At 40.6% G+C, this 23,397-nt stretch overlaps 1 protein-coding gene across 1 annotated transcript in view; it reads right to left on the reverse strand.

Moving 5' to 3' along the window:
- Window positions 1-23,397, reverse strand: part of NIN (ninein) — a 112,400-nt gene that overhangs the window by 30,528 nt on the left and 58,475 nt on the right. The window contains 14 exon segments of the mRNA XM_017849455.1: window positions 3,938-4,010; window positions 4,067-4,110; window positions 4,113-4,286; window positions 6,110-6,179; window positions 6,287-6,412; window positions 8,319-10,460; window positions 11,682-12,184; window positions 13,618-13,739; window positions 15,911-16,049; window positions 18,193-18,282; window positions 18,665-18,775; window positions 22,268-22,442; window positions 22,730-22,870; window positions 23,210-23,346. Coding sequence (XP_017704944.1) covers window positions 3,938-4,010; window positions 4,067-4,110; window positions 4,113-4,286; window positions 6,110-6,179; window positions 6,287-6,412; window positions 8,319-10,460; window positions 11,682-12,184; window positions 13,618-13,739; window positions 15,911-16,049; window positions 18,193-18,282; window positions 18,665-18,775; window positions 22,268-22,442; window positions 22,730-22,870; window positions 23,210-23,346 — 4,047 coding nt within the window.

A 23,397-nucleotide genomic window follows, 5' to 3' on the forward strand; every position in this document is an offset into this window, starting at 1 on the left:
AAAAAAAAAAAAAAAAAAACCCATTGTCTCAGCCCAAATCTCCTTAAGCTCATAAGCAACTTCAGCAAAGTCTCAGGATACAAAATCAATGTGCAAAATTCACAAGCATTCCTATATGCCAATAATAGTCAAATCATGAGTGAACTTCCATTCACAATTGCTACCAAGAGAATAAAAATACCTAGGAATCCAACTTACAAGGGACATGAAGGTCCTCTTCAATGAGAGCTACAAACCACTGCTCAAGGAAATAAGAGAGGACACAAACAAATGGAAAAATATTCCATGCTCATGGATAGGAAGAAACAATATCATGAAAATGGTCATACTGCCCAAAGTAATTTATAGATTCAATGCTGTTCCCATCAAGCTACCATTGACTTTCTTCACAGAATTAGAAAAAACTAAATTTCATATGGAACCAAAAAGCCCATATAGCCACAACAATCCTAAGCAAAAAGAACAAAGCTGGGGCATCACGCTACCTGACTTCAAACTCTGCTACAAGGTTACAGTAACCAAAACAGCATGGTACTGGTACCAAAACAGATATATAGACCAATGGAACAGAATAGAGACCTCAGAAATAACGCCACACATCTACAACCATCTGATCTTTGACAAACCTGACAAAAGCAATGGGGAAAGGAGTCCCTATTTAATAAATGGTGTTGGGAAAACTGGCTAGCCATATGCAGAAAACTGAAACTGGAATGCTTCTTTATACCTTATACAAAAATCAACTTAAGATGGATTAAAGACTTAAAAGACCTAAAACCCTAATAACCCTAGAAGAAAACCTAGGCAATACCATTCAGGACATAGGTATGGACAAAGACTTCATGATTTCTAAGGTAAGTTTTGCATGTTTCTACACTGTAAAATTACTGTCTTTTTCTTGGAGGAGATACTTTGAGACTATACAAATCCTGTTTCTCCTCAAACTTCTGCTTATTAATTCTAGCATCTATCAATGCACGTTGTCTACAACTATTATTACTGGGGTGTTTGCCTAATGATGGTTTTCTATTTTCTTCATTTATTGGAATTAGACCTGCTGTCTTCCCTCCCCGCTTAATTTTTTTATATCGATATGGACTCATATTTATTTATTCAGTTTTTTTGGTGGGGAGACAAGGTCTCACTCTGCTGCCCAGGCTGAAGTGCAGTGGTGCAGTCTTGGCTCACTGCAGCCTCAACCTCCTGGGCTCAAGCAATTCTCCCGCCTCAGCCTCCTGAATAGCTGGGACTATAGGGGCATGCCACCATGCCCCGCTAATTTTTTTTTTTTTAGTTTTTGTAGAGATGGGGTTTCACCATGTTGGCGAGGCTGGCTGCAAACTCCTGGGCCATGCCCCGCTAATTTTTTTTTTTTAGTTTTTGTAGAGATGGGGTTTCACCATGTTGGCGAGGCTGGCTGCAAACTCCTGGGCTCAAGTGATCCACCTGCCTTGACCTCACCAAGTGCTGGGGCTACAGGCATAAGGCACTATACGTGGCTGGCATTTACTGTAGTCTATGTTTATTTCATAATTATTTTATTCTATACTATCATTTATTTTGATGACCAAATTGTTCCAGCTTTGGCCATTAGGAGCCCCTTCAGCTAGGGGCCTGTGTCCTTTTGACATGTCCTGTCTTTTTTTCAAAGAAACACCTTTTTCCTTCTGGTCCCATGAGATGTTCCAGGCTTATCCTGTATTTTCTCTGCCCCAGCTCTAGAACCATTTTTCCAAGGAACCCTGGTTCGTTTTATAAGAGAATGGTGCTTACTTGGTAACCAAGATCTGGGCAATCCATGCATATATACACATCTATGTTTCTGTATCTATCTAGCTTTTTATATATGTTAGAAACCATGAATTTATACAAATATCTCAGATCTCAATCTAACATCAGAGGGCTCATCTTAGCATTCCCCATTGCCCCACTTGCAACTTCTCCAACAGTGAGAAATCTAGTTCTTATTGCTCACAACCTATTATTTGTTCAATTCTAGTAATACATACAGTTTCAGAATTACTAACCCATACCTCTCATGAGAATCCTGTTTACTGAGTAGATTATCATAGCACGTAGGTACAGTTCATCTTGTCTTTAGCCCAGATAGTATCCAGTCAAGATATTAATTTCTGAATTACTTAAGATAATTGTTTTCTTCCTCAGTGTGGTTATATTATCCATTTATAATACAGTTAGGCTCATCTGTTCATGTATGTGCTCCCTTTGGGTTTCTTCCCCCACCACTACCATATTGATTAGTTTTACTTGTGCACTTATTTTGGGGGTAAGTGAAGAGTATGTGAAACATCATTGTGGTTCTAAGTCAGAGCTACATGAAAAGATAAACTCAGAGAAGTGTCACTGGCCTTCCTTGTCCCTTCTAGCGCATTCTCGTTCCTCTGTTCCATCCCTTTCCCATCCTCCCTTTTTAGTTTCTGGTTTATCATTCTTATGTGTCTTTTGCACAAATGAGCAGACATGTTTTGCACAAATGGAGCAGACATGTATTTTTAATATCCCTTTCTAACACACACAAAGGCATTCTATAGATAACTTTTTTGCACTTTTTTTCACTTAACAGTATGTCTTGGAAATAATTTCATATAAATAGGGATTTCTTCTTTTTCTTTAACAGCTGCACAATATTACTTCATGGTATGGACATACCCCCCACATTTATTCACCTATTCTCCTACATATTAGCATCTATGTTGTTTCTACAATTTTGCAATTAGAAACAGTGCTGCAGTGAGTAACCCTCTGCGTACGAGTTTTCATATTGTTGGGGTAGATTCCTAGAAGTGAGATTTCCAGGGCAAAAGCTAGATACATATGTAATTTTGTTAGGTATTGTCAAATTCACCTACAAAAATGCAGATCAGTTTGCATTCTCCCAGCAAAGTATGAAAGAGTCTGTTTCCCCACAGCCGTGCCCACAGAGTATGCTGTCATATTTTAAAATTGATGCCGGTCTTACAGGTGAGAAATTACACAACAGTGTTGTTTTAATTTGCGTTTCTCTACTTATGAGTGATTCTGAACATTTTCCCATAGATTTGAGGGCCATTTTAATCATTTTATTTTATTATTTAGAGATAGGGTCTCACCCAGGCTAGAGTTGTAGTGGTGCAGCCTCAAGATCCTGGGCTCAAGGGATCCTCTGGCCTCAGCTTCCTGAGTAGCTAGGACCACAGGTGTGCGCCACTGCACCCAGCCAATTTTTAAACTTTTTTAAGAGATGGAGTCTTGCTATGTTGTCAAGGCTGGTATTGAACTCCTAGGCTCAAGCTATTATCCTGCCTTGGCCTCCCAAAGTGCTGGGATGACAGGTGTGAGCCACCACGCCTGGCCCATTTTTATCTTGTGTGTGTGATTTATTTGTTCGTATGTTTCTCCCATTTTGCTATCAAATTTTGGTCCCATGTCCCTCCATTTTTAAGAGTTCTTTACTAATAGGGATATTAGGCCTTTTTACTGTGGTATATGTTTTGAATATTTTCTCCTAGTTTGTCAGCTGTCTTCTAACTTTGTTTATGGTATCTTGTTGCCATGTAAACATTTTTTACATATAAGCAATTTTTTCTTTTATTGCCTCTGGTTTTTGAGTTATAGTTAAATAGCCTTTCTTTACACCAGGGTTAAAGACAAATTCACCTATATTTTCTTCAAGTATTTGTATAGTTTTTTTTTTTATATTTAGTCTCCCAATCCAATTAAGTTTATCCTTGTGCATGGAATGAAATCCAGGTCTAATTTTATCTGTTTCCAAATGTCTACTCAGTTGTTCGGGCACCACTAATGAAAAAGTCCATCTTTACCCCAGTGGGTTGAGAAGCGGCCTTGGCTATATACTATGTTTCCATTTGTATTTGGGTCTAATTCTAGCCTTTCTATTCCACATATCTACTTGTCTGTTCATGTGCCAGGACCATACTGTTTTAATAACTAAGGCTTTATGTTTAAGGAAGTTTAATACAAACATTTCTTCTATTTCTCTTGCGGATTTCCTCAAAAAAAAAAAAAAAAAAAAAAAAAAAAAGCGCCGGATGGCTACATACCATACCTGCCACATTTACAACGTTCCAGTTCTTCTTTCAGCATTAAACTATCTCTTGTTCCTGTTCCTCCAATTCACTGTTTTCTGGCTCTTTTTCCTTCTGGCATAGCATTTCTGTTAGACGTTGATTAAGTTCTTGCAGTTTTTCCTGGTTTTGAGAGTTCTTTTGGCTAAGTTCTGTATTTTCCAAATCCAACTGTTGGTTTTTGATTTCTAATTCTGAAATCTAGTTAAAATTAAAATAAGTTTTTAAAACTTGTTACCCTACTTGTGCTAAAAAAAAAAAAAAACAGATCTAGAGACATAATTGTCTTTTCCCTCTCTATGTAAAGTTTAAAATACATCTATATATATATTTCAAAACAGAAATAATATTATTACAAATTCAATCCATTCAGAAGTGTATGAAGAAGTGAGACACTCAGTCTAACCCCACTCTAACCCCACTCTACAGGGGAGCCCATTGTCCACAGCTGGATACGTGTCCCTCCAGATCATTTTCTATGCATATACAGAACCCATACACACATACAGATTCTTTTCTTCTCTTTAGCAAAAATTTGGAAATTTTGTGTTTGGACAGCTTGCTTTTTCTACTTATAATATCTTAAAGACTCTTTCCAGGCCAGGCATGGTGGCTCATGCCTGTAATTCCAGCACTTTGGGACGCCGAGGCAGGCAGATCACCTGAGGTCAGGAGTTTGAGACCAGTCTGGACAATATGATGAAACCCCATCTCTACAAAAATACAAAAATTAGCCGGGCGTGGTGGCGTGTGCCTGTAATCCCAGCTACTTAGGAGGCTGAGACAAGAGAATCGCTTGAACCCAGGGGGCAGAAGTTGCAGTGGGCTGAGATCGCGCCATTGCACTCCAGCCTGGGCAACAAGAGCGAAACTCCGTCTCAAAAAAAAAAAAAAAAAGACTCTTTCCAAGTCAGTGTGTTCAGCAGCCACCACATACTCTACTTTTGATTGGCTACAGGATGTTCCATGTAGTAAGATATGTATTTATCTGTTCCCACATTGATAAAGTTTTTAAAATCATTATTTCTTCTAAATGGATCTTTTAGAAAATCCATTTCTACATGGTAGCATTTTGTATTTAGAATTATTTTTTAGAAGTAGGATTGCTAGGTTAGAAGATCTGTATACATACATATATTCATTACTGTTTCAACAGATACCTCCAATATGTCTTCCTCACAGTGCTACCACCTTATAATCCTAACAACAATGCATGGGCACAGTCATTTCCTCACATCCTTTTAAATACTAGATTACTTTTTGTTAATTCAATAGGTTAAAAAAGAAACATATTGAATTTGCACTTCTCTAATCACTAATAAGGCTAACCATCTTTTGTATTCTTTTTTTTTCTGTGACTTGACCATTCACATAGACTGCCTATATTTCAACTGGATTTTCCCATTTATTTGTGAGAGTCCAAAATACATTTTGGATGTTAACACCTTGTCTATTTCAAGTGCTGAAAATACTCTTTCCCAATATGTCCTTGTCTTTTGACTGCTTCAGACAGATTCTTAAACGGCCTTCCCTTTTTATAACTGCATGTTGTAAGATTACACAAATTGAGCACTGAATGGCACCAGCTATCTGAATAAATTGCAATTCTGTGAAATGATATGCTGATTAGCTGGCATTCTGTATATGTGAAATTCTGTCCTTAACTTTCTGCTTTCAATCATGGTGAAGAAAAAGGAAGGGCTAACATTAACTGAAACCGCACAAAGGCTAGAGCTAATATTTCGTAGGTATGGTTTTAGACGTATCACCTCCCCAACTCTGCTGATTATAAAGCTTTATTAAGCACTTAGGGCCTAGAATAATATATACATTATTTAACATAAAACAGGAAGCTAAGTTTAGAGTCAGTATGAGGTAAGTTTCCATTTTCAAATTCAGAATTTACAACCTTCCCATCATTAGCTATACGTTATTCATTACCGTGTACTGTAAATTTATAAATTTCAAAAAAAGGGAAAATTTTGGAGTCAAAAAACATTGAGAAATATTAAGTATTTCCTTACCTGTTTCTTTAAATTTTCAACCATCTTCTGAACTGCAGCATTTTCTTGTTTTACAGTTTCCGTCTTTTGCCTAAAGGAATGATGAAAATAAAATTTAACAGTTAGACTTTAAAAGTTGATGTAAAAGAATTTTAGTCTTTGCAAAATGTCTTAGGAAAATGTAAGTATATGTCTTACCACATTTCTTCCTGAGATCCATTTAATTTCCCTAATTTCAGGTTAGAAATGCTATCTTCTTCATTTAAAGTAGTAATTTCATTTCTCAAAATAGAATTTTCCTGTTGAAGCTTTTCAGATTCATATCTGAAGCACAGAGATTGAAAAAAATAGTTACAAGGCAGTCATCTGGCATCTTTGGAAAATATTTTCTAGTAACTTCCAAAAGGATGAGTATTCAATGCCAGTTAAAAAGAAAAGTCTAAATTAGTAGTCTCTTAGTACTTGGAAATCAAGTTATGACATATTGACACATTTCTTTTGGGAAGTAAGAATTTCACTAAAAGATGTTAGAGAAGTGTAACTAAAAAAACCTTAAGCCTGGAGAAATGAATCGAGACTCAATGCTCATTCTGGTTGTTGATTTTTCTCAATGGCAAGCATATTGCTTTGAGCAAATGACTTCATTTATCTCAGTCTCAAGTCCTACCTGTTCTGAATACACATAAGCCACGTTACAAAGCTATATTAGCTTAGTTTTAGGCCCCTGGGTACCTAGGGAAAGAAAATTCTCTATGTAAATCAAAGGGCCATAATGAAATATGTACACTGTTTACTTCGTGATTTTATTCATCTCATTATATTCTGCTTTTTAGGACTAAAAATGGTCTGAAGAAGAGGAAAAACTACATTCAGAATTAAATTATTCCAGAGACATTTCAAACATCCTGTAATAGTTTACAAGTTTTTTTTTTTTTTTTTNATTTATCTCAGTCTCAAGTCCTACCTGTTCTGAATACACATAAGCCACGTTACAAAGCTATATTAGCTTAGTTTTAGGCCCCTGGGTACCTAGGGAAAGAAAATTCTCTATGTAAATCAAAGGGCCATAATGAAATATGTACACTGTTTACTTCGTGATTTTATTCATCTCATTATATTCTGCTTTTAGGACTAAAATGGTCTGAAGAAGAGGAAAACTACATTCAGAATTAAATTATTCCAGAGACATTTCAAACATCCTGTAATAGTTTACAAGTTTTTTTTTTTTTAAACAAATTTGCTAGAAGACTATGCAATTATATTTTACAATGTCAAGTGGACAGTGGTTCAAATTAGTTCTACTTTTATCTCTGCTTTTCAAGCATATTTATTAGAATCTGGAGGCTCCTCAAATTATATATTCTAAGATAAATTTCCACTGTTTTGTTTTGTCTCTTTTTTTTTTTTTTTTTAAGAGACAGGGTCTCACTCTGTCACCCAGTCTAGAGTGCAATGGCATGATCATGGCTCACTGCAGCTTTGACCTCTAAGCTCAAGCAACCCAACCCACCCACCTCAGCCTCCCAAGTAGCTAGGACCACAGGTGTGCACCACCACACCCAGCAAACATATATTTTATTTTTCTGTGGAGGCAATCTCGCTATGTTCCCTAGGCTCGTCTGGAAACTCCTGGCCTCAAGAAATCCTCTTGCCTTGGCCTCCCAAAGAGTTGAGATTGCAGACGTAAGTCATGGTGCCTGGCCATTTGCACTGTTTATGGGTTATCAGCATGTGCTTCAAGTGATATGAGTACAAAACTATAAAGACAGAACATTTTTTCTATATTAGCATAAGAAATGAGTTCTTATCTACTAAGTCAATAACGCACAAAAAGTCATTCATTTGTATATAATATGTTTCCTCAAAATGAGGAAAGTAACACTTAGCCAAAAAAAAAAAAAAAAAAAAATCCCTATCCATCCAAATGAAATAAGTGCTAGAACAAAGTTAAAGAGGTACATTGAGGATGCATGTGGTTAAACAGCAAACACTCGCCATTGTGAACTTTCACACCCCATATGAACATTTGTTTGCTACAGAGGAAGGGAATGCCTCCTAAACAAGGTTATTTTATTTGTTAATACGGCACAGAAGCAGAAGGAAGTCTAGAGAGTACTGCTCTCTTCTTGAAGACTAATAGGTTAGTTTCTCTAGACACAGCAAGCAACGGAAGTTAGATCTGGTGAGGTGCTCTGTGGGATTCGTGACGTCTAGAAGGTACATACATTACCTCAGAAGTTCAACTTTTTGCTGCATCTCACTGCAGGTGATCTGCAAGTCATGCATCATTGCCTTCAGCTCTTCCTCCTTTTCTCCTTGAGAAAGTACATCTTTTTGCTTAACTAAAATAGTGACTCTCTCCTTCAACTTCCTAGTCAGCTCCTGTAGCTTTGTTTTCTCCAGTTCTAACTCTGCTATTGTGGCCTGACGCTGAAAATGTTTGTCTTGAAAGCCTAGGAGAGTAGTGTTTTCCTCCAGGATAACTCGATTCTGCACTCTTGGCCTTTCTTGGTGTGTCTGAATTGTTCCACGTAACCAGGCAATTTCATGTGCTTTTACTTTTTCCAAGAGCTGTGTATTCCCCTGCTCAAGGTACTGGTTTTCTTGCTTGCATTCTTCTATGACATGATGTACACTCCTAACCCTGGGCACACACTCTTCCAGTGTCTGATTGAGCTGGAGTATATGTCCATCAGGTTCGACTTCCAGGTTCTCCAAACTGGCTTCCCATAAGCAGCAGTCACACCGCCGGACCATACTTTCCTGCAGCTTCTCAATCTTTCCTTGAAGTCTCAAAACCAGAACATTCAGCTCCTCATTTTCTATTTTGACCTCATCGTAACTCTTTTCCAGGCTAAGGAATGTTTCAGTGACCTCCTCCATTTTCTTTAGCTCATCCTGCAACCTGAAAACCTCTGCAGTGAGTTCTTTGTTATTTTCTAGTGCCTCATCATAGCGTGTCTCCATCATTCTCAGCTCTTCCTGAAGGCAGTCATTTTCTTGGCTCACATCTTCATACAACAGCTTATATTTGGGAGAAGCCTCAGGGATTTTCTCAAGCATCTTTAGTTTCTTTTTTAGCACAGAAACATCAAAAAGTAGGTCCTGTTTCTTTTCAGAAGCTCGATCACAGTCCGCACATAACATCATTAGCTGTTCCTGAAGCTGACTAATCTGATTCTTCAGCTCCCAGGATTCAGTCCTCGTCTCTTCACTGTTTTCAAGCTCGGAAAAACCCTCTACTGAAGCTTCAGACTCCTCTATTCTGACTTCCTTCCTCTGAACAGAGCTCGTCCCTGTACTTCCCAGGTCCCGGACCTCATCATCTTCCATGTCACTTAGGACATGCCGCCTGGTCACACCTTCTACTTGCTTCGTTCGATTTTGCTGCAAAAATGGCTCTGTTTGTTCCGCAGTATCTCCAAAAAACTCAGTAGCTGGTTCATCCAAACAAGAAGACATTACTAACCCTGGCTCTAACTTTTGTAGCCTCTGTTGCAATCTGGAAATTTCAGTAGCCATTTTCACATTTTCCTTCACTGCCTGTTCATGAGCTCTCTGCAGACTTAAGAGGACATCCCCGTTTTCTTCCAACAGCTGCTCCCCTTGCTGAAGCAGGGACAGGGCTCCATCTCCTTCCACCTCCTCCTCTCCTATCACCTGGCAACCACTCTGAAGCGTGGAGAGAGGAGATGCTGCCTGCTGCATTTCCTTTATTTTACTCTTAAGTCTGGAGATTTCTGTGCTCATCTCAGCTCTTTCTCGATCTGCTTTCTCACAGGTTGTTTTGTGAATGTTCTCCATGGCCAGAAGCTTAGACATCATTTCCTGCCTTTCCTGGTCATGTTCCATTTCTAGTCTTTCCAGCCGCTGGCTGGCCAACTGCTCCGAGGCCCCTGCCTGGCACAGGGCCTCCTCGCGCTCCCTCAGTTCTCGCTCGTGACTGCTCTTCAGCTCGAGAATCTGGTCGGACAGCAGGCTTTGCTGGGTTTCAGATACATTCCTTAGGTCTTCCAGGTCTTGGAGTAGCTGCTCTCTTTCGACAACCATGTTGTTCAAATGTTCTTTGTATGCTTTCTCCAGCATCTCTCTCTCCTGCGTCAGGACCAGAGAAGTTGCTTTCTCTCTCTTAAGAGTCTCTTTCAGCAGCTCCTGGGCTTCCGCACACTCCTGGGTGAGCTCGTCCTTCTCAAACTCCCACTGGGATTTCTCCTCGCGCTGCTGTTCCCGGAGGTCCTTCAGCTCTTGGCGGTAGCGCCCTTCCAGGCTTTGCAGAGTGCTTTCACACCTCTCAGTGACTTTCTGACAATCAGACTGAAACTGGGCTTCTATCTGAGAGGTTCTTCTATTACACTCTGTTTCCATTTTTTCCCTAAATGTAGTCAACATACAGCATTATTGAAACTGCCGCCAACTCCAGAAGCAAACAAAAACCATTTTCCCATGCACTGAGAAAGCTGCTAAGCAAACAACTGACATACTCCCTAAAAATGGTCTTAACTTACTCCTGTGTGATTCATTTATACTGGAAGGGGATCTCATTTCTGAAAGCTAAGACTGGCAGCCATAATTCATTTAAAAGACTTACCTCTCTCCGGAGCTAGGGGGAAATCTTAGAAACTAATTTCTCTGGCATACTCCCGGATGTATTTGTTTATGGATTTTTAAACCAAAGACAAATAACCAAAGGTGTATTAATCTAATCTGTAACTTGGGAAATATATACCATTCCTTCATGTTAATTAAGCATGCATTATAGGATATCAGTCACATAAATGACACATATTAACAAATTCATTCTGCTTTTGCTTCTTATTTAACAAAGTAGCACTAAGTCAATCAGGATGTGATGAAACAAAGTCCTCAAACAAACCTGGGACTTCACATGAGGAACGTAAGCACGAAGTGCTGTTTCTTAATTCTGGTAGGAAATGTAACCTTGCCTGGAGTCCAGTTTAGCTTTTCTCAGAAAGCAACAGGATTGAACTAGGAAGGAGCCACTTTTGGGATAATCTTATCCTCCTCTTGAGCCTTATAAGATATAATAAATCTGAATACAAGGAATACTTTCCTCTTTTACAAACATAACAAAATAAAAACAGTTCCAATCATCCCAAGGTAGGTTCACATCAAAACAATGGCAAAAGCAGTAAAAAAAATATTTAAAAGAATCTACTCAATCAATGGGCTACTATGCCTTCTGATTTCTCCAAGTCTCTTAAGCAACTGGCATTTTTTTTTTGACACGGAGTCTTGCTTTGTCACCCAGGCTGGAGTGTAGTGGTGCGATCTCAGCTCACTGCAAGCTCCGCCTCCTGGGTTCATGCCATTCTCCTGCCTCAACCTTCTGAGTAGGCGGGACTACAGGTGCCCGCCACCACGCCCTGCTAATTTTTTTTGTATCTTTAGTAAAGACGGGGTTTCACCGTGCTAGCCAGGATGGTCTTGATCTCCTGACCTCATGATCCCCCCACCTCGGCCTCCCAAAGTGCTAGGATTACAGGCGTGAGCCACTGCGCCCGGCTGCGACTGGCACTTCTAACGCCCTGAGGGATGGTACCCCAGGTAGTTCCGTTTCCCTTCACTTTCTTACCTTCCCTCCTGAAGCTCCTTTTGGTGCTTTTCCAAGAGCTCTTTTCTTAACTCCTCTTTCTCAAGAGTGTGCTTCTGTACCAGGCTCGTCAGCTGCTCCTGGTGAAACCGCTCTAGTTCCTGAGTCAAGCCTCTCACCTTCTCTTCTGTCCAGGCGCGACTCTGAAGGCCTTCCCTCTCCTGCTCAAAGCTTGCTTGAGCCTGCGTCAGTCTAGCCTTGAGCTCCATCTCATGTTCCAGCCTCAGCTTCTCCTGCAGGTGAGTCTTTTCCTCCTCAAGCTTTGCTTGCAGTTGTTTCTTCTCCTCCTCATGCCTGCAAGTGGCCTCATGATGCGCCTCCTTGAGTACTGCTGCTTGCCCCTGAAGTTCAGCAATTTCATTTTTAAGGTCACTTATTTGTTTTTCCAAGGTGTGCATTTCATTCTTGTGCCTTTGCTTCATGTTCTCCTGTGCCTTCTCGCAGCTGACAATGGTTTCATCCAGCTGCTTTTCATAATGGTGCACCTGAAGGCAGAGAGTGACAGCACCACAAGATTACTCAGCTCAAGGCCACTTAAAGCGCAGTGACGGAGCAGCAAGTGCTTTTTTTTTTTTTTTTTTTCCTACAAGACATTTCGCATTTCCCGATCTTGTTTCAAAGTAACTGAATTCAAGACTTTAAGTAAGATATTTAGGTCAGGCATGGTTTACATATCTCTTTTAACTGGCTGAATTTTATTAGTCTCTGAACAGCTCTATTAAGAACTGAGCAGCCGTTACACATAGATACCCTCTGTCTTCCCGTGCATCCTTTCCAACCGTAAACTTAAGTCTTGAAACACATATTTTTTGAGACAGGTTCTCACTCTGTCACCCAAGCTAGAGTACAATGGCATGATTATGGCTCACTGCAACCTTCCATCTCCTGGGCTCAAGCAATGCTCCCACCTCAGCCTCCTGAGTAGCTGGGATTACAGGCACACACCACCTTGACCTGCTAATTATTATTATTATTATTTTTGTAGAGATGGGGTCTTACCATGTTGCCCAGACTGGCCTTGAACTCCTAGGCTCAAGTGGTCTGCCCACCTCAACCTCCCAAAATGTTGGGATTACAGGTGTGAGCCACTGTACCCGGCTGTGTCTTAAAATATTTAATTAAATTCAAATATTTATTGAACACCTATCAGGTACTTGCAGGCCTCAGAACATAACACTCTGGGTAAGACATGGTTCCTGCTATCCAGGAGAAACCAGTCTAGACATGGATATGACAACTGTAAGTATAGTAGAAGGCAGAAAATAAAAGGTATAGAAAAAACAGCTACCATGTAACCCAGGGATTCAGTGGAGGGAAAAATCACATTTTAGTTGGAGAAATTCAAGAATGGCTTCATGCAAGAGGCAGCATTAGATATAAATCCTGAAGGGTAAGTAGACTTTCAAAAGGCAGAAAGAAACTAATATCAGCATAGTTTGTAACAGCACAAGCAAAAGAGGACAGAGTTTGATGGACAACTGGGAATTAGCCAGTTCAGCTGGAGGATAAGGTAACTCAGAAGAATGGTGTAAGAGAAAACTGGAAACGTACGTTGAAGCCTCATGGTGAAGAGTTTAGAGGCCAAGGTTCAGAACTTGTACCTAATATAGTAGGCAATGCAACATCAAAGGGCTGGTTTTGGTTTCATTGAGATGTTTTTAAAACATAAATTGGGAGATAATATAATGGGTTTCAAGCTTCAAGTTCCATGATTGCCAGGGCTGAAGATATTACATTTTGGAGAAACTCTCCAGAAAAAAAAGGGCCTGGCTATCACCCTACAAAACCATCCTGAACATGTGGGTTCCCAACATAGAATGTGCTGCTCTATGAGAAAAAGGAATTGGAAATGCCCTACACACACAAGGCTGTCAGAGCCAAAAGAAATTAGAGAAGTGGATTGGTGGGAAGGACTTACTTTATCTTCGAGTTCCAGTCTGAGGCAGCATATGTCCCTGTGATGTTGTTCTTTCATCTGTTCAATGACCAGCTCTGCCTCAATGCTCATATTCAATGGATTGCATTCTTCAGAACCGAGCCCTGAAAACACATGGGACTCATTGATCCTGCAGCAGGTTCTTTCAATAGCACAATGTGGCATCTGAGGAGGGACATCCAGTTTAACTAAGGAATTATTTTCAGCCTGAACTGCCACAGATGTGAACTAATAGGAAATCAGGAAAATAGGAAATTAACAGAGGCCAAGAGAAGTCTTTTCTCTTTTCAAGCATTAGGGCAAACAAGAAGAAGTGAAGGTGAACAGATTCTTTCAGCTATAGGCAGTGGAAAAAACCTTAATAGAATCCATCTCTTAGAACAGTAGGTGGTGGTAGGGGTGGAAATTGTTGCTTAAAGGTGGCTACCTCCTAATGAAACTGCTGCAAATTGACGTAATAGCATGAGGTAGTTTGGTCAAACCAACCAGACTCCTACCCATCCAACAAATACTGAATGATGATGTGGCAGGAAAATGAGTGGCCAACATACGAGTTGTTATGCCCTGAGGAGTTAGCTTCATGGGTTACACTCTCCACAACCTATCACCCAAAATTACAGAAGACTGGCTATTTCCTTTTTTTTTTTTTTTTTTTTTTTTTTGAGATGGAGTCTTGCTCTGTCACCCAGGCTGGAGTGCAGTGGCCAGATCTCAGCTCACTGCAAGCTCCGCCTCCCGGGTTTATGCCATTCTCCTGCCTCAGCCTCCCGAGTAGCTGGGACTACAGGCGCCCGCCACCTCGCCCGGCTAGTTTTTTGTATTTTTTAGTAGAGACGGGGTTTCACCGTGTTAGCCAGGATGGTCTCGATCTCCTGACCTCGTGATCCGCCCGTCTCGGCCTCCCAAAGTGCTGGGATTACAGGCTTTAGCCACCGCGCCCGGCCCGAGACTGGCTATTTCCTATGAATTTCCTGGAGTGTGGGTAGATCCCCATTTTAAATTATCAGCTACATTTTTAAAAAATAGGGCATAGGTTAGGAACCAGGATACAGGCAGTTGTGGGTAGAAATTCTTAACTCACGCATAAGCTCATCTCTGCAACTGCCCATGACGATGACTGAGAATGACACTGAAAATGCGAAGCATAAGTTGGGGGCTGAGCTTGTACATAGAAGAAAAGATTATGACTAATCTCTTAAGGCAGTGGGACCCAAAATGTGGGGATACACAGGCAGATGGGAGAAAGGAACTTTCTTGGGTATAGGTCTAGCAGCTGCAACTAGCAGTCTTGCTTTGGGTCTGCCCTTCATATTTGATGGCATATTCCCAACTGAGAAGTAACACTCAGGGTGTGAGCCACACCACGATGGTACAGCTTCTTGTCCCCATGAAGACAACCCCAACACTTGGCCATCTATGGAAAAGTCCATAACAGCTCCCAAGATATATTGTGAGATCCTCAGACTAGAATAAGCTAAGAATCAGAAGGGAGGTCTTAAGGCCTCTTTGTCTCCTCCCTCCCCAATCTGTTAATTATTCTGCAGTAAGAGGAGGAAAAACAACATGTGTAAGAATGACACTCCTATCCCAAGTAGCACTGGGGAAAGTTATTTATAACAGAATGACTGATTATGAGCTCTCTTTGAAATTTAAACTCAACATCCCCAAGAAAAGAGGCAGGCTATCGGGAGAGAGGAAAGGAACTCATTGTTAATGTGGGAGGCTCCCAAACTGCCTTCCAAACTTGCCACTCAAAATCTTCCTCAAAGGCCCAGGAGGCCAGTCCGTAATTTATCCTCTTTGTTCTGCTGAGGTAATACAACATTCAACACAGCCAGTATAAGCAAACCAGCTATGGATTCTGTAGTTTCTGGCTGGCCTGCTCTCTAAAGCCATCTTCATACGAGTGAGGCACTCTCCTCGAAGCGGACAGCAATAGCTCAGTGTCTGAACTCTAATACTCCCAAGGCCTGGATTCCCAGATTTGCAGCCAGTTTTTTGTTTGTTTTGTTAAACAAAGCAAATACCCTTGTGGTTTGATTCTTCCATTCCTTTGTTGATGCATATCAAAATCAGATGGAAATGTTCTCATAAAACTTCAAGGACAAATGAAAACCAGACCACAAGTGAAACAGCTCAAGAAAAAAGTATGGCCAAATTCTTTTTTTTTTCTTCTTCTTTTTTCAAGTTGCCAAAGTTTTGCAATTTTATATTGAACCATGGTTCTAAAAACAAGGGTAAAGCCTTTATCTACAGCCTGTCTGAATGTGTTTACCCTGGTCGGGCTCAATGCCACCGCTGTTAGCATCAAGTTCTTCTGACAGTGAGTTCTTCAAGGGAAGCCTGAGCACTCTGCCTTGTGCACGATATTCTTCCAGCTCAGACTGGAGTTCGTCTACTTGGTCTTGTAATACCTGGGGTTTATAAACCAACACAGGTCTTAGATGTGACACCAAAAGCAAGCAACAACAAGCAACAACAACAACAAAAACGATAAATTGGATATCATCAAAACATTTTGTGCTTCAAAGAACACCATCAAGAAAGTAGAAATGTTTTGCAAATTACGTATCTGATAAGGGACTTGTAACTAGAATACACAAAGACTATTATAACTCAATAATAAGACAATTTTAAAAATGAGCAAATGATCTGAATTGATATTTCTCCAATGATGATATACAGATGACTAATAAATACATGTAAAAGATACTCAGTATCATTACCTATCAGGGAAATACAAATCAAAGCCACAATAAGATACCATTTCACACTCATTAGGGTGGTTAGAATCAAAAAGACATACAATAATGACTGCTGGTGAAGAAGTGGAGAAATTGGAACTATCATACTAGTGGGAGTATAAAATAGTGCAACCACTTTGGAAGAAGTTTAGCAGTTCCTCAAAAGGTTAAACATCGGGTTACCATATAACCTAGCAATTCTACTCCTAGGTATATGCCCACACAAAAAATTGCACACAGATTTTCATAGCTGTGTTATTCCTAATAGCCAAAACCCACCAAATGTCCATTAACTGGTGAATGAGTAAACAAAATGTGGTATATCTACACAATGGAATATTATTCAAGAAATGAAGAACTGATACATGCTACAACATGGATGAACTTTAAAAACATGTTAAATGAAGGAAGCGGTCACAAGGGCTAATATTTTAAGATTCCATTTATATAAAATGTATAGAATATGCAAATCTGTAGAGACAGAAAGTACACTAATAATTGCCTAGGGCTGGGGGACTTGGGAGAGATTATAGCTAAGTGGAGCACGGGTTTCTTCCTGACGTGATGAAAATGTTCTAAAATTGAATGCGGTGATGTTTGCACAATTCTGTCCATACAGTAAAAGACTGAATTTATACTTTCAATGGGTAAAACATATAGTGTACAAAGTTGTTAAGAAAACAAGTGGATGAGGCTGGGCATGGTGGCTCATGCCTGAATCCCAGCCCTTTGGGAGGCTGAAGTGGGCAAATCATTTGAGGTCAGGAGTTCAAGACCAGCCTGGCCAACATGGTGAAATCCTGTCTCTACTAAAAAAAAAAAAAAAAAAAATTAGCCGGGCATTGTGGCAGGTGCCTGTAATCCCAGCTACTTGGGAGGCTGAGGCAAGAGAATCGCTTGAACCCAGGAGGTGGAGGTTACAGTGAGACGAGATCACACCACTGTACTCCAGCCTGGGTGACAGAGCTAGATTCCGTCTTTAAAGAAAAAAGTAAGAAAGAAAACAAGTGGAAGAACTGGGAGAATTTCTGAAGGTAGAGCTGACAGATTTTACTGATGAATTCATTACATTTAAAGATATTTAGAAAATACCTCTATTTAATTAGAACCAAGAGCTAAAATTTAATTATAAAAGCAGTAGAAATGTTTCTTTCCTTAAACGTGTACATATATTTCCTGAAAAGGAGTAACTTCATAATATGATTTTTTCCTCATCTCTGCACAATTAAACTTTTTATCTAAGTAGCCAGAACTCAGTTATATTTGTCTCATTAAAGTAAATACATATTGCTGGTTTAAGAAAATATTCAAATTCCTAACTTTAGGGGATTTTTTTTTTAAGTCAGATTCTTGCTATTTGTAAAAATGTTTCCGTCCCTCCTGGCAGAAATTGGGAATGATTTACTAGCTAAGACTTGAGATGTTTCTGCTTCATTTGCATTTTATAAATAAATGGAGTAAAAAATATATTAAGAAAAAAAAAAACCCACAGGACAAAACCAAACCACATCAGATTAGATCTGCAATGATCAATCAGGAAAGCCTAATTTTTGAACAATAATATTAATAGCTAACATATGTAAGTGCTTACTCTATCCTTGGCTCTGCTCTAAGCACTTTACATATACTCACTTATGGAATTTTCGCTACAACCTTTTGTGGTGGGTACTTTTATTTTTACCATTTTATGCATGAGGAATTGAAGTACCCACAGATTAAGTGACTTGCTTAGGGTCACAAAGCTAGGGAACGGTGAAGCTGGGGTCTGAACCCAGGCACTCCTGCACTTACTCGATTCTCTGTGTCTACCTACCCTGCACTGCTGCTCATATTCATTTCTCATCTGTGTCAGTCTCTCTTCTTGCAGGAAGAACTCAGCACTGCTGGGATCGAGGTCACCAAACTAGAAGGGGAAAAGGGCAAAGCTGTCATTTTTCCCGAGTGCCCTTCTTTGACCCAACACAGCAAAGGCCCAGTTTCTGGTATTCACCCAGTCTCTTGAGTATGATAGGAATGCGATATTTAAACACAAACACCACCAACTGGGTGATGGGGAGAACGCACTAGAGTGACGTGTTCAATGAACACAGGGATCATTTCTCAGTGCCAGGCATGTTCTCCTTCATAACCAACTTAGTAAATTATATCCTTGCAAAAGTTAGAGCATCCTTTAGCTATCCCAGTAATTCCCTAATAAAAACGTTCTGGTGGCATTGCTTCCGTTCTTTTGAGTAAACTACATAAAGTAGGCTGCCTATCAGGAAATGAGATTTGAGCAGGTTTACCTTTTCTGCTAACACATTTTCCAAATTTCGCTGAAGTTTGTTCGTCAGATTCTCATATTCTGCCAACTTCTCCGCATTTTCCAGAAGCTCATTTTCCAGACGACTGTTTTCCTGAACAAGTATGGGGAAATTAAATGTGGCACAGATTAAGAAATTAGCAAACTGTGGTACCATTTTATATACAGCATAAATCAGCACTGTAGATTAAAGATGTTTATCCATCTTAAGAGTTGTAGTAGACTACAGGAGGCAAAAGTAAATATAAAAAGGTTGATACCTATTTTATAACAACAAAATAAGTTTGCCCTTTTGTTTTTGACCACATAGAACTGTGCTGTCCCAAACAGGTAGCTGCTAGCAGCCACACTGGGTACTGAGCCCTTGAAGTGTGTCTAGTACAAACTGTAAGTTTAAAATAGACACCAGACTTTGAATAGCCCCAAAATGTAAAATAGCCCAGTAATATTTTTTTGTATACTGATTATGTATCAAAATGATAATGTTTTAGAGATAACTGGATTAAACAAGATTATTTGAAATTAGTTTCACCTGTTTCTTTTCACCTTTCAATGTGGTTACTTGCAAACTGAAGTTATAATGTAAGCCACATATGTGTATCTATTGGACAGCATTGCAGTAGAATATGAAAATATTCTCAATACATAGTAATGACAAATGAAAGAAAATGATTACAAAATACCTTGTTCAGCTGCCAGCAAAAGAGAACTCAGAAAAAGTACAAAAAGTAGAGTAACTCTAGGCCACGCATGGTGGCTCACGCCTGTAATCCCAGCACTTTGGGAGGCAGAGGCGGGCAGATCACGAGGTCAGGAGATCAAGACCATCCTGGTTAACACAGTTAAACCCCGTCTCTACTAAAAATACAAAAAATTAGCTGGGTGTAGTAGCGGGCGCCTGTAGTCCCAGCTACTTGGGAGGCTGTGGCAGAAGAATGGCGTGAACACAGGAGGCAGAGCTTGCAGTGAGCCGAGATCACGCCACTGCACTCCAGCCTGGGTGACAGAGCGAGACTCCATCTCAAAAAAAAAAAAAAAAAAAAAAAAAACAGTAGAGTAACTCTATAATCAATTTATTGATATTATGATTTGGTATATATTTAATGTATAAATTTATTTTGGTTTAAAGATGTAAAAACTGTACATATACATTGCTCATAATTTGTATATGTTTATATTATAATAAAATAACACATTGACTAAAACCCACAAAAGTTTTTTTTTAAACTTAAAAGGATCTGTATATACAGTATTTTTAAGGAAGATTTCCAACCACATTTGCTAACACACACACACACACACACACACACACAGACATGCCATTTGACATTTTTCTTTTCCAATGTTAAAGGCTGATTGGAAGAACATCATTTTTTAAGTACATTTTGCCAAAAGAATACAGAGCCAGTATATTTTTAGTATATTCTAGTTCATACCCTCATATAGCAATATAAGTAAAAAATAATGTACCTGGAGCATTTAAAAAACACCACCTTCCCCTAAAATGCCAGTTCTATAACATTAATCTTTCAAAGTATGTCTAAATGTAGAGGCTAGAACAACATGGAGTAATCTCTGTGTATCAGGCAGTGCTGGTGCTCTGGAGATTGACAAATCAGATACTGTTGCTATCTTGGGGAGGGAGGCAGATGTGGATACAACTCTATATGACCCAACAGGAAATGTGCTATCTCTTGGCAAGAAACAAGTAAATGTAATGGGAATGAAAAGGTAATTTGGCCTGCAGTGTTGGGGAAAGCAGTGAAGGAGCATAAATGTGCTCTGCCCTCTGGGGAACGGAGAGAACTGAGGTAGGTGCAGTGGGGTGGAGGAGGGCATGGCACTGGGACTTGCTGGCAGCAGCTAAAGTGTGAAAGGTATGAGGACGAGCTGCCTTTCAGGAGCCTTGACTGTTAACACATTGTTTTTGTTGTTTTTTTGCAAAGGGTGGTAACAGCATGATTGTAACTGATCTTTAGTTAAGTAACTGGTAGCCATATGGAGGTGGAAGAAATGGAAGAAAGAACTGTTCAGGATACACATTAATTAGCTGAGACATCATGATGAATTCTGAACCTAATCAGAGGCTGGGGAAATGCAGAGGAAGGAGATAAATCTGAGAGTCACTTCAGAGCATCAACATAACTTACAGACTGATGAGTAATGATGGGGGAAGATGATGAAGAATTTTAGCTTCTGAGACTTATACCTCATGGTGTTGATGTTGATTAGGGAGAAATTCACGAGATGAAACAGTTGGATGGCTAGGGAGTGATAATTAGCTCAGTTTTTGATGTATGGAGTTTCAAGAACCTTTCATGATAGCAGTAACAGCAAACATTTCATACGTACTTATTATTTCCCAGACACTGTATGTGCATCATCTCATTTAGTCCCCACATCAATGCTATAGGGTAGGTATTATTATGGTGCCCATCAGGCTGAGGAACTTGATCTAAGTTTTCAGTAAGTGGTGGTACCCAGATCTGAACCAGGCAGCCTGACTCCAGAGCCTTTGCACCTTATATTCTGGTGTAAGAGTCCAGTAAAGAGAAGGACCACTTCTTTTACTGAGGCACAGGAAAGAGGGGAGGATGTTTGAACGACAAGGCACATTTGGAGGCCAAGGTGGGAGGATCACTTTAGGCCAGGGTTTGATACCAGCCTAGCCATCATAATGAGACCCCGCTTCTATAATTTTTTTTTTTTTTTTTTTTTTACATGCAGAGTCTTGCTCTGTGGCCCAGGCTGGAGTCCAGTGGCACAATCTCCGCTCACTGTAACCTCTGCCACCCAGGTTCAAGCAATTCTCCTGCCTCAGCCTCCCGAGTAGCTGTGATTACAGGCATGCACCACCATACCCTGCTAATTTTTTGTAATTTTAGTAGAGACAGGATTTCACAATGTTGGCCAGGCTGGTCTCGAATTCCTGACCTCAAGTGATCTACCCGCCTCGACCTCCCAAAGTGCTGGGGTTACAAAACACATTTTTAATTAGCTGAGCATAATAATATGAGCCTATAGTCCCAGCGACTTGGCAGGCTGAGGCTGGAGGATCACTTGGGGCCAGGAGTTTGAGGCTGCGGTAAGCTATAACTGCACCACCACGCTCCAGTCTGGGTGACAGAGTGAGACCCCATCTCAAAAAAGAGAGAAGAAAAGGCACATTTGGAGGCCGGGAGAAACAGGCATCCATGTAGCAGGAGGCAAGACCATCTGCTGAGAATGAGGGGGGCGGGCAGGCGAGGAGACGGGGATCTGAGGGTGAGGGCCAGGTTTGGAGTAGCAGCGGGAGGAACAAAGGGGTCAGCCAGGTGCCAAACAGCCCTGAAGACCTAGTGAACCCGCAGTGGGGGAGAAGAACAAGCTATGCTAATCAATACCATGAGCAAAGCAGGAGCCTGGGTAGCTCTGCTGAAATCCAGATTTTAGCAGCGCCCTGCCAAGTCTGGGTGAAGACTGAGCTGGGCAAACTTAGAGGATTTTTGGACTGAACCCTGTGCAAACATGCCCATTTCCAAAGCTGTAGTTTTCCATGTGGTGTTCCCAGCAGGGATGCAGACCACAGAACTAATAAGATGATTACCTTTAAAGAGAGGGCAAGGCGGTCCCGGATATAGTTCTCTTCTGTTTTTGCCTTTTCAATTTCCTGTTCAAGTTCTAAACGCTGCTTGCCTGCCTGCTGCAGGATCTGCTCTCTCTCTTTTCGGAGTTCATTTTTTAAGGCTGCTATTCGCTCCTTGTACTCTTCATCCAGTTTCCTGTAAGGAAGAAAAATGGACAAGCTGCCATCACGTCTTTCAGAGGTCCCAGTATTGATCTACCAAAAATGGAAACACAGAGGCACAGAGATGAAAAGCACCTGGATAAAATGTCTAGTGTACCCAGCTTTCCCTTAGAGCGTGGCCACATCTGAGTCACTCCAGCCAGGTGTGGCCAACAGGCTGGCCAGCAGAGTCCCCAGTGCACTGTTCTGCCCCTGCAGCTGCAGGCGCCACTGCGCTGGGCTAGGGTGGTGGGTGAGGAGGAGCCTCACTGCTGGCCTCACCTGAGGTTGTACTCATTCCGCCGCTCTATGGCCGCATGGTGATCATCCACCTCCGAGGCCATTAAAGACTTGAGCTTCTCGGCCTTGTCCAGATCTGATCGTAGCTTCTCTTTTTCTCTGACCACCTGATCAACTCGTTCCCTAGGATCATAAGTACACTGAGTTAATGGGAAACTGTTTCTAAGCAACAAGTAGACCCAGAAAAGCTCTCATCTGGCTTGCATCAATGCAGAAGCAAAACCAAGACAACCAAAACCCTCCCAAAGCAAAAAGGCATTCCACCTTTCCCTTCAAAAGCCCACATGTCAATCTACGTTCTCCTTAATTTTCCTATAGTTTAAGGAAGATGTGTGCAGCAGTTGGATAGAAGATGAGCAACATTTGCATACAGAATAGAAGGATGTCTATCCAAGGCATCCGAATGACTTGCTGGACAAGTAGGAAAGGGAATGGGGCAGGCGAACCTTCTGCTCAACTCACAACAAATGCCGGATTTCAGCCTTAAAGCTGGCCAGAGCCGCTTGGTGAATGCTGTTCTTGGTGACCAAAAGTTCATTTTCAAGGGCCAGTGTTAATTCTGTCAAGTTGATGTTTCCATCGAGGCTGAAATCCAAGGCCTAGAAATCAGAGCAAGGCATAAATTCAAAAACAAATCACTTATTCCATCC

The sequence above is a fragment of the Rhinopithecus bieti genome, unplaced genomic scaffold (assembly GCF_001698545.2).
Source record: "Rhinopithecus bieti isolate Rb0 unplaced genomic scaffold, ASM169854v2 scaffold_29928, whole genome shotgun sequence".
Lineage (NCBI taxonomy): Eukaryota > Metazoa > Chordata > Mammalia > Primates > Cercopithecidae > Rhinopithecus > Rhinopithecus bieti.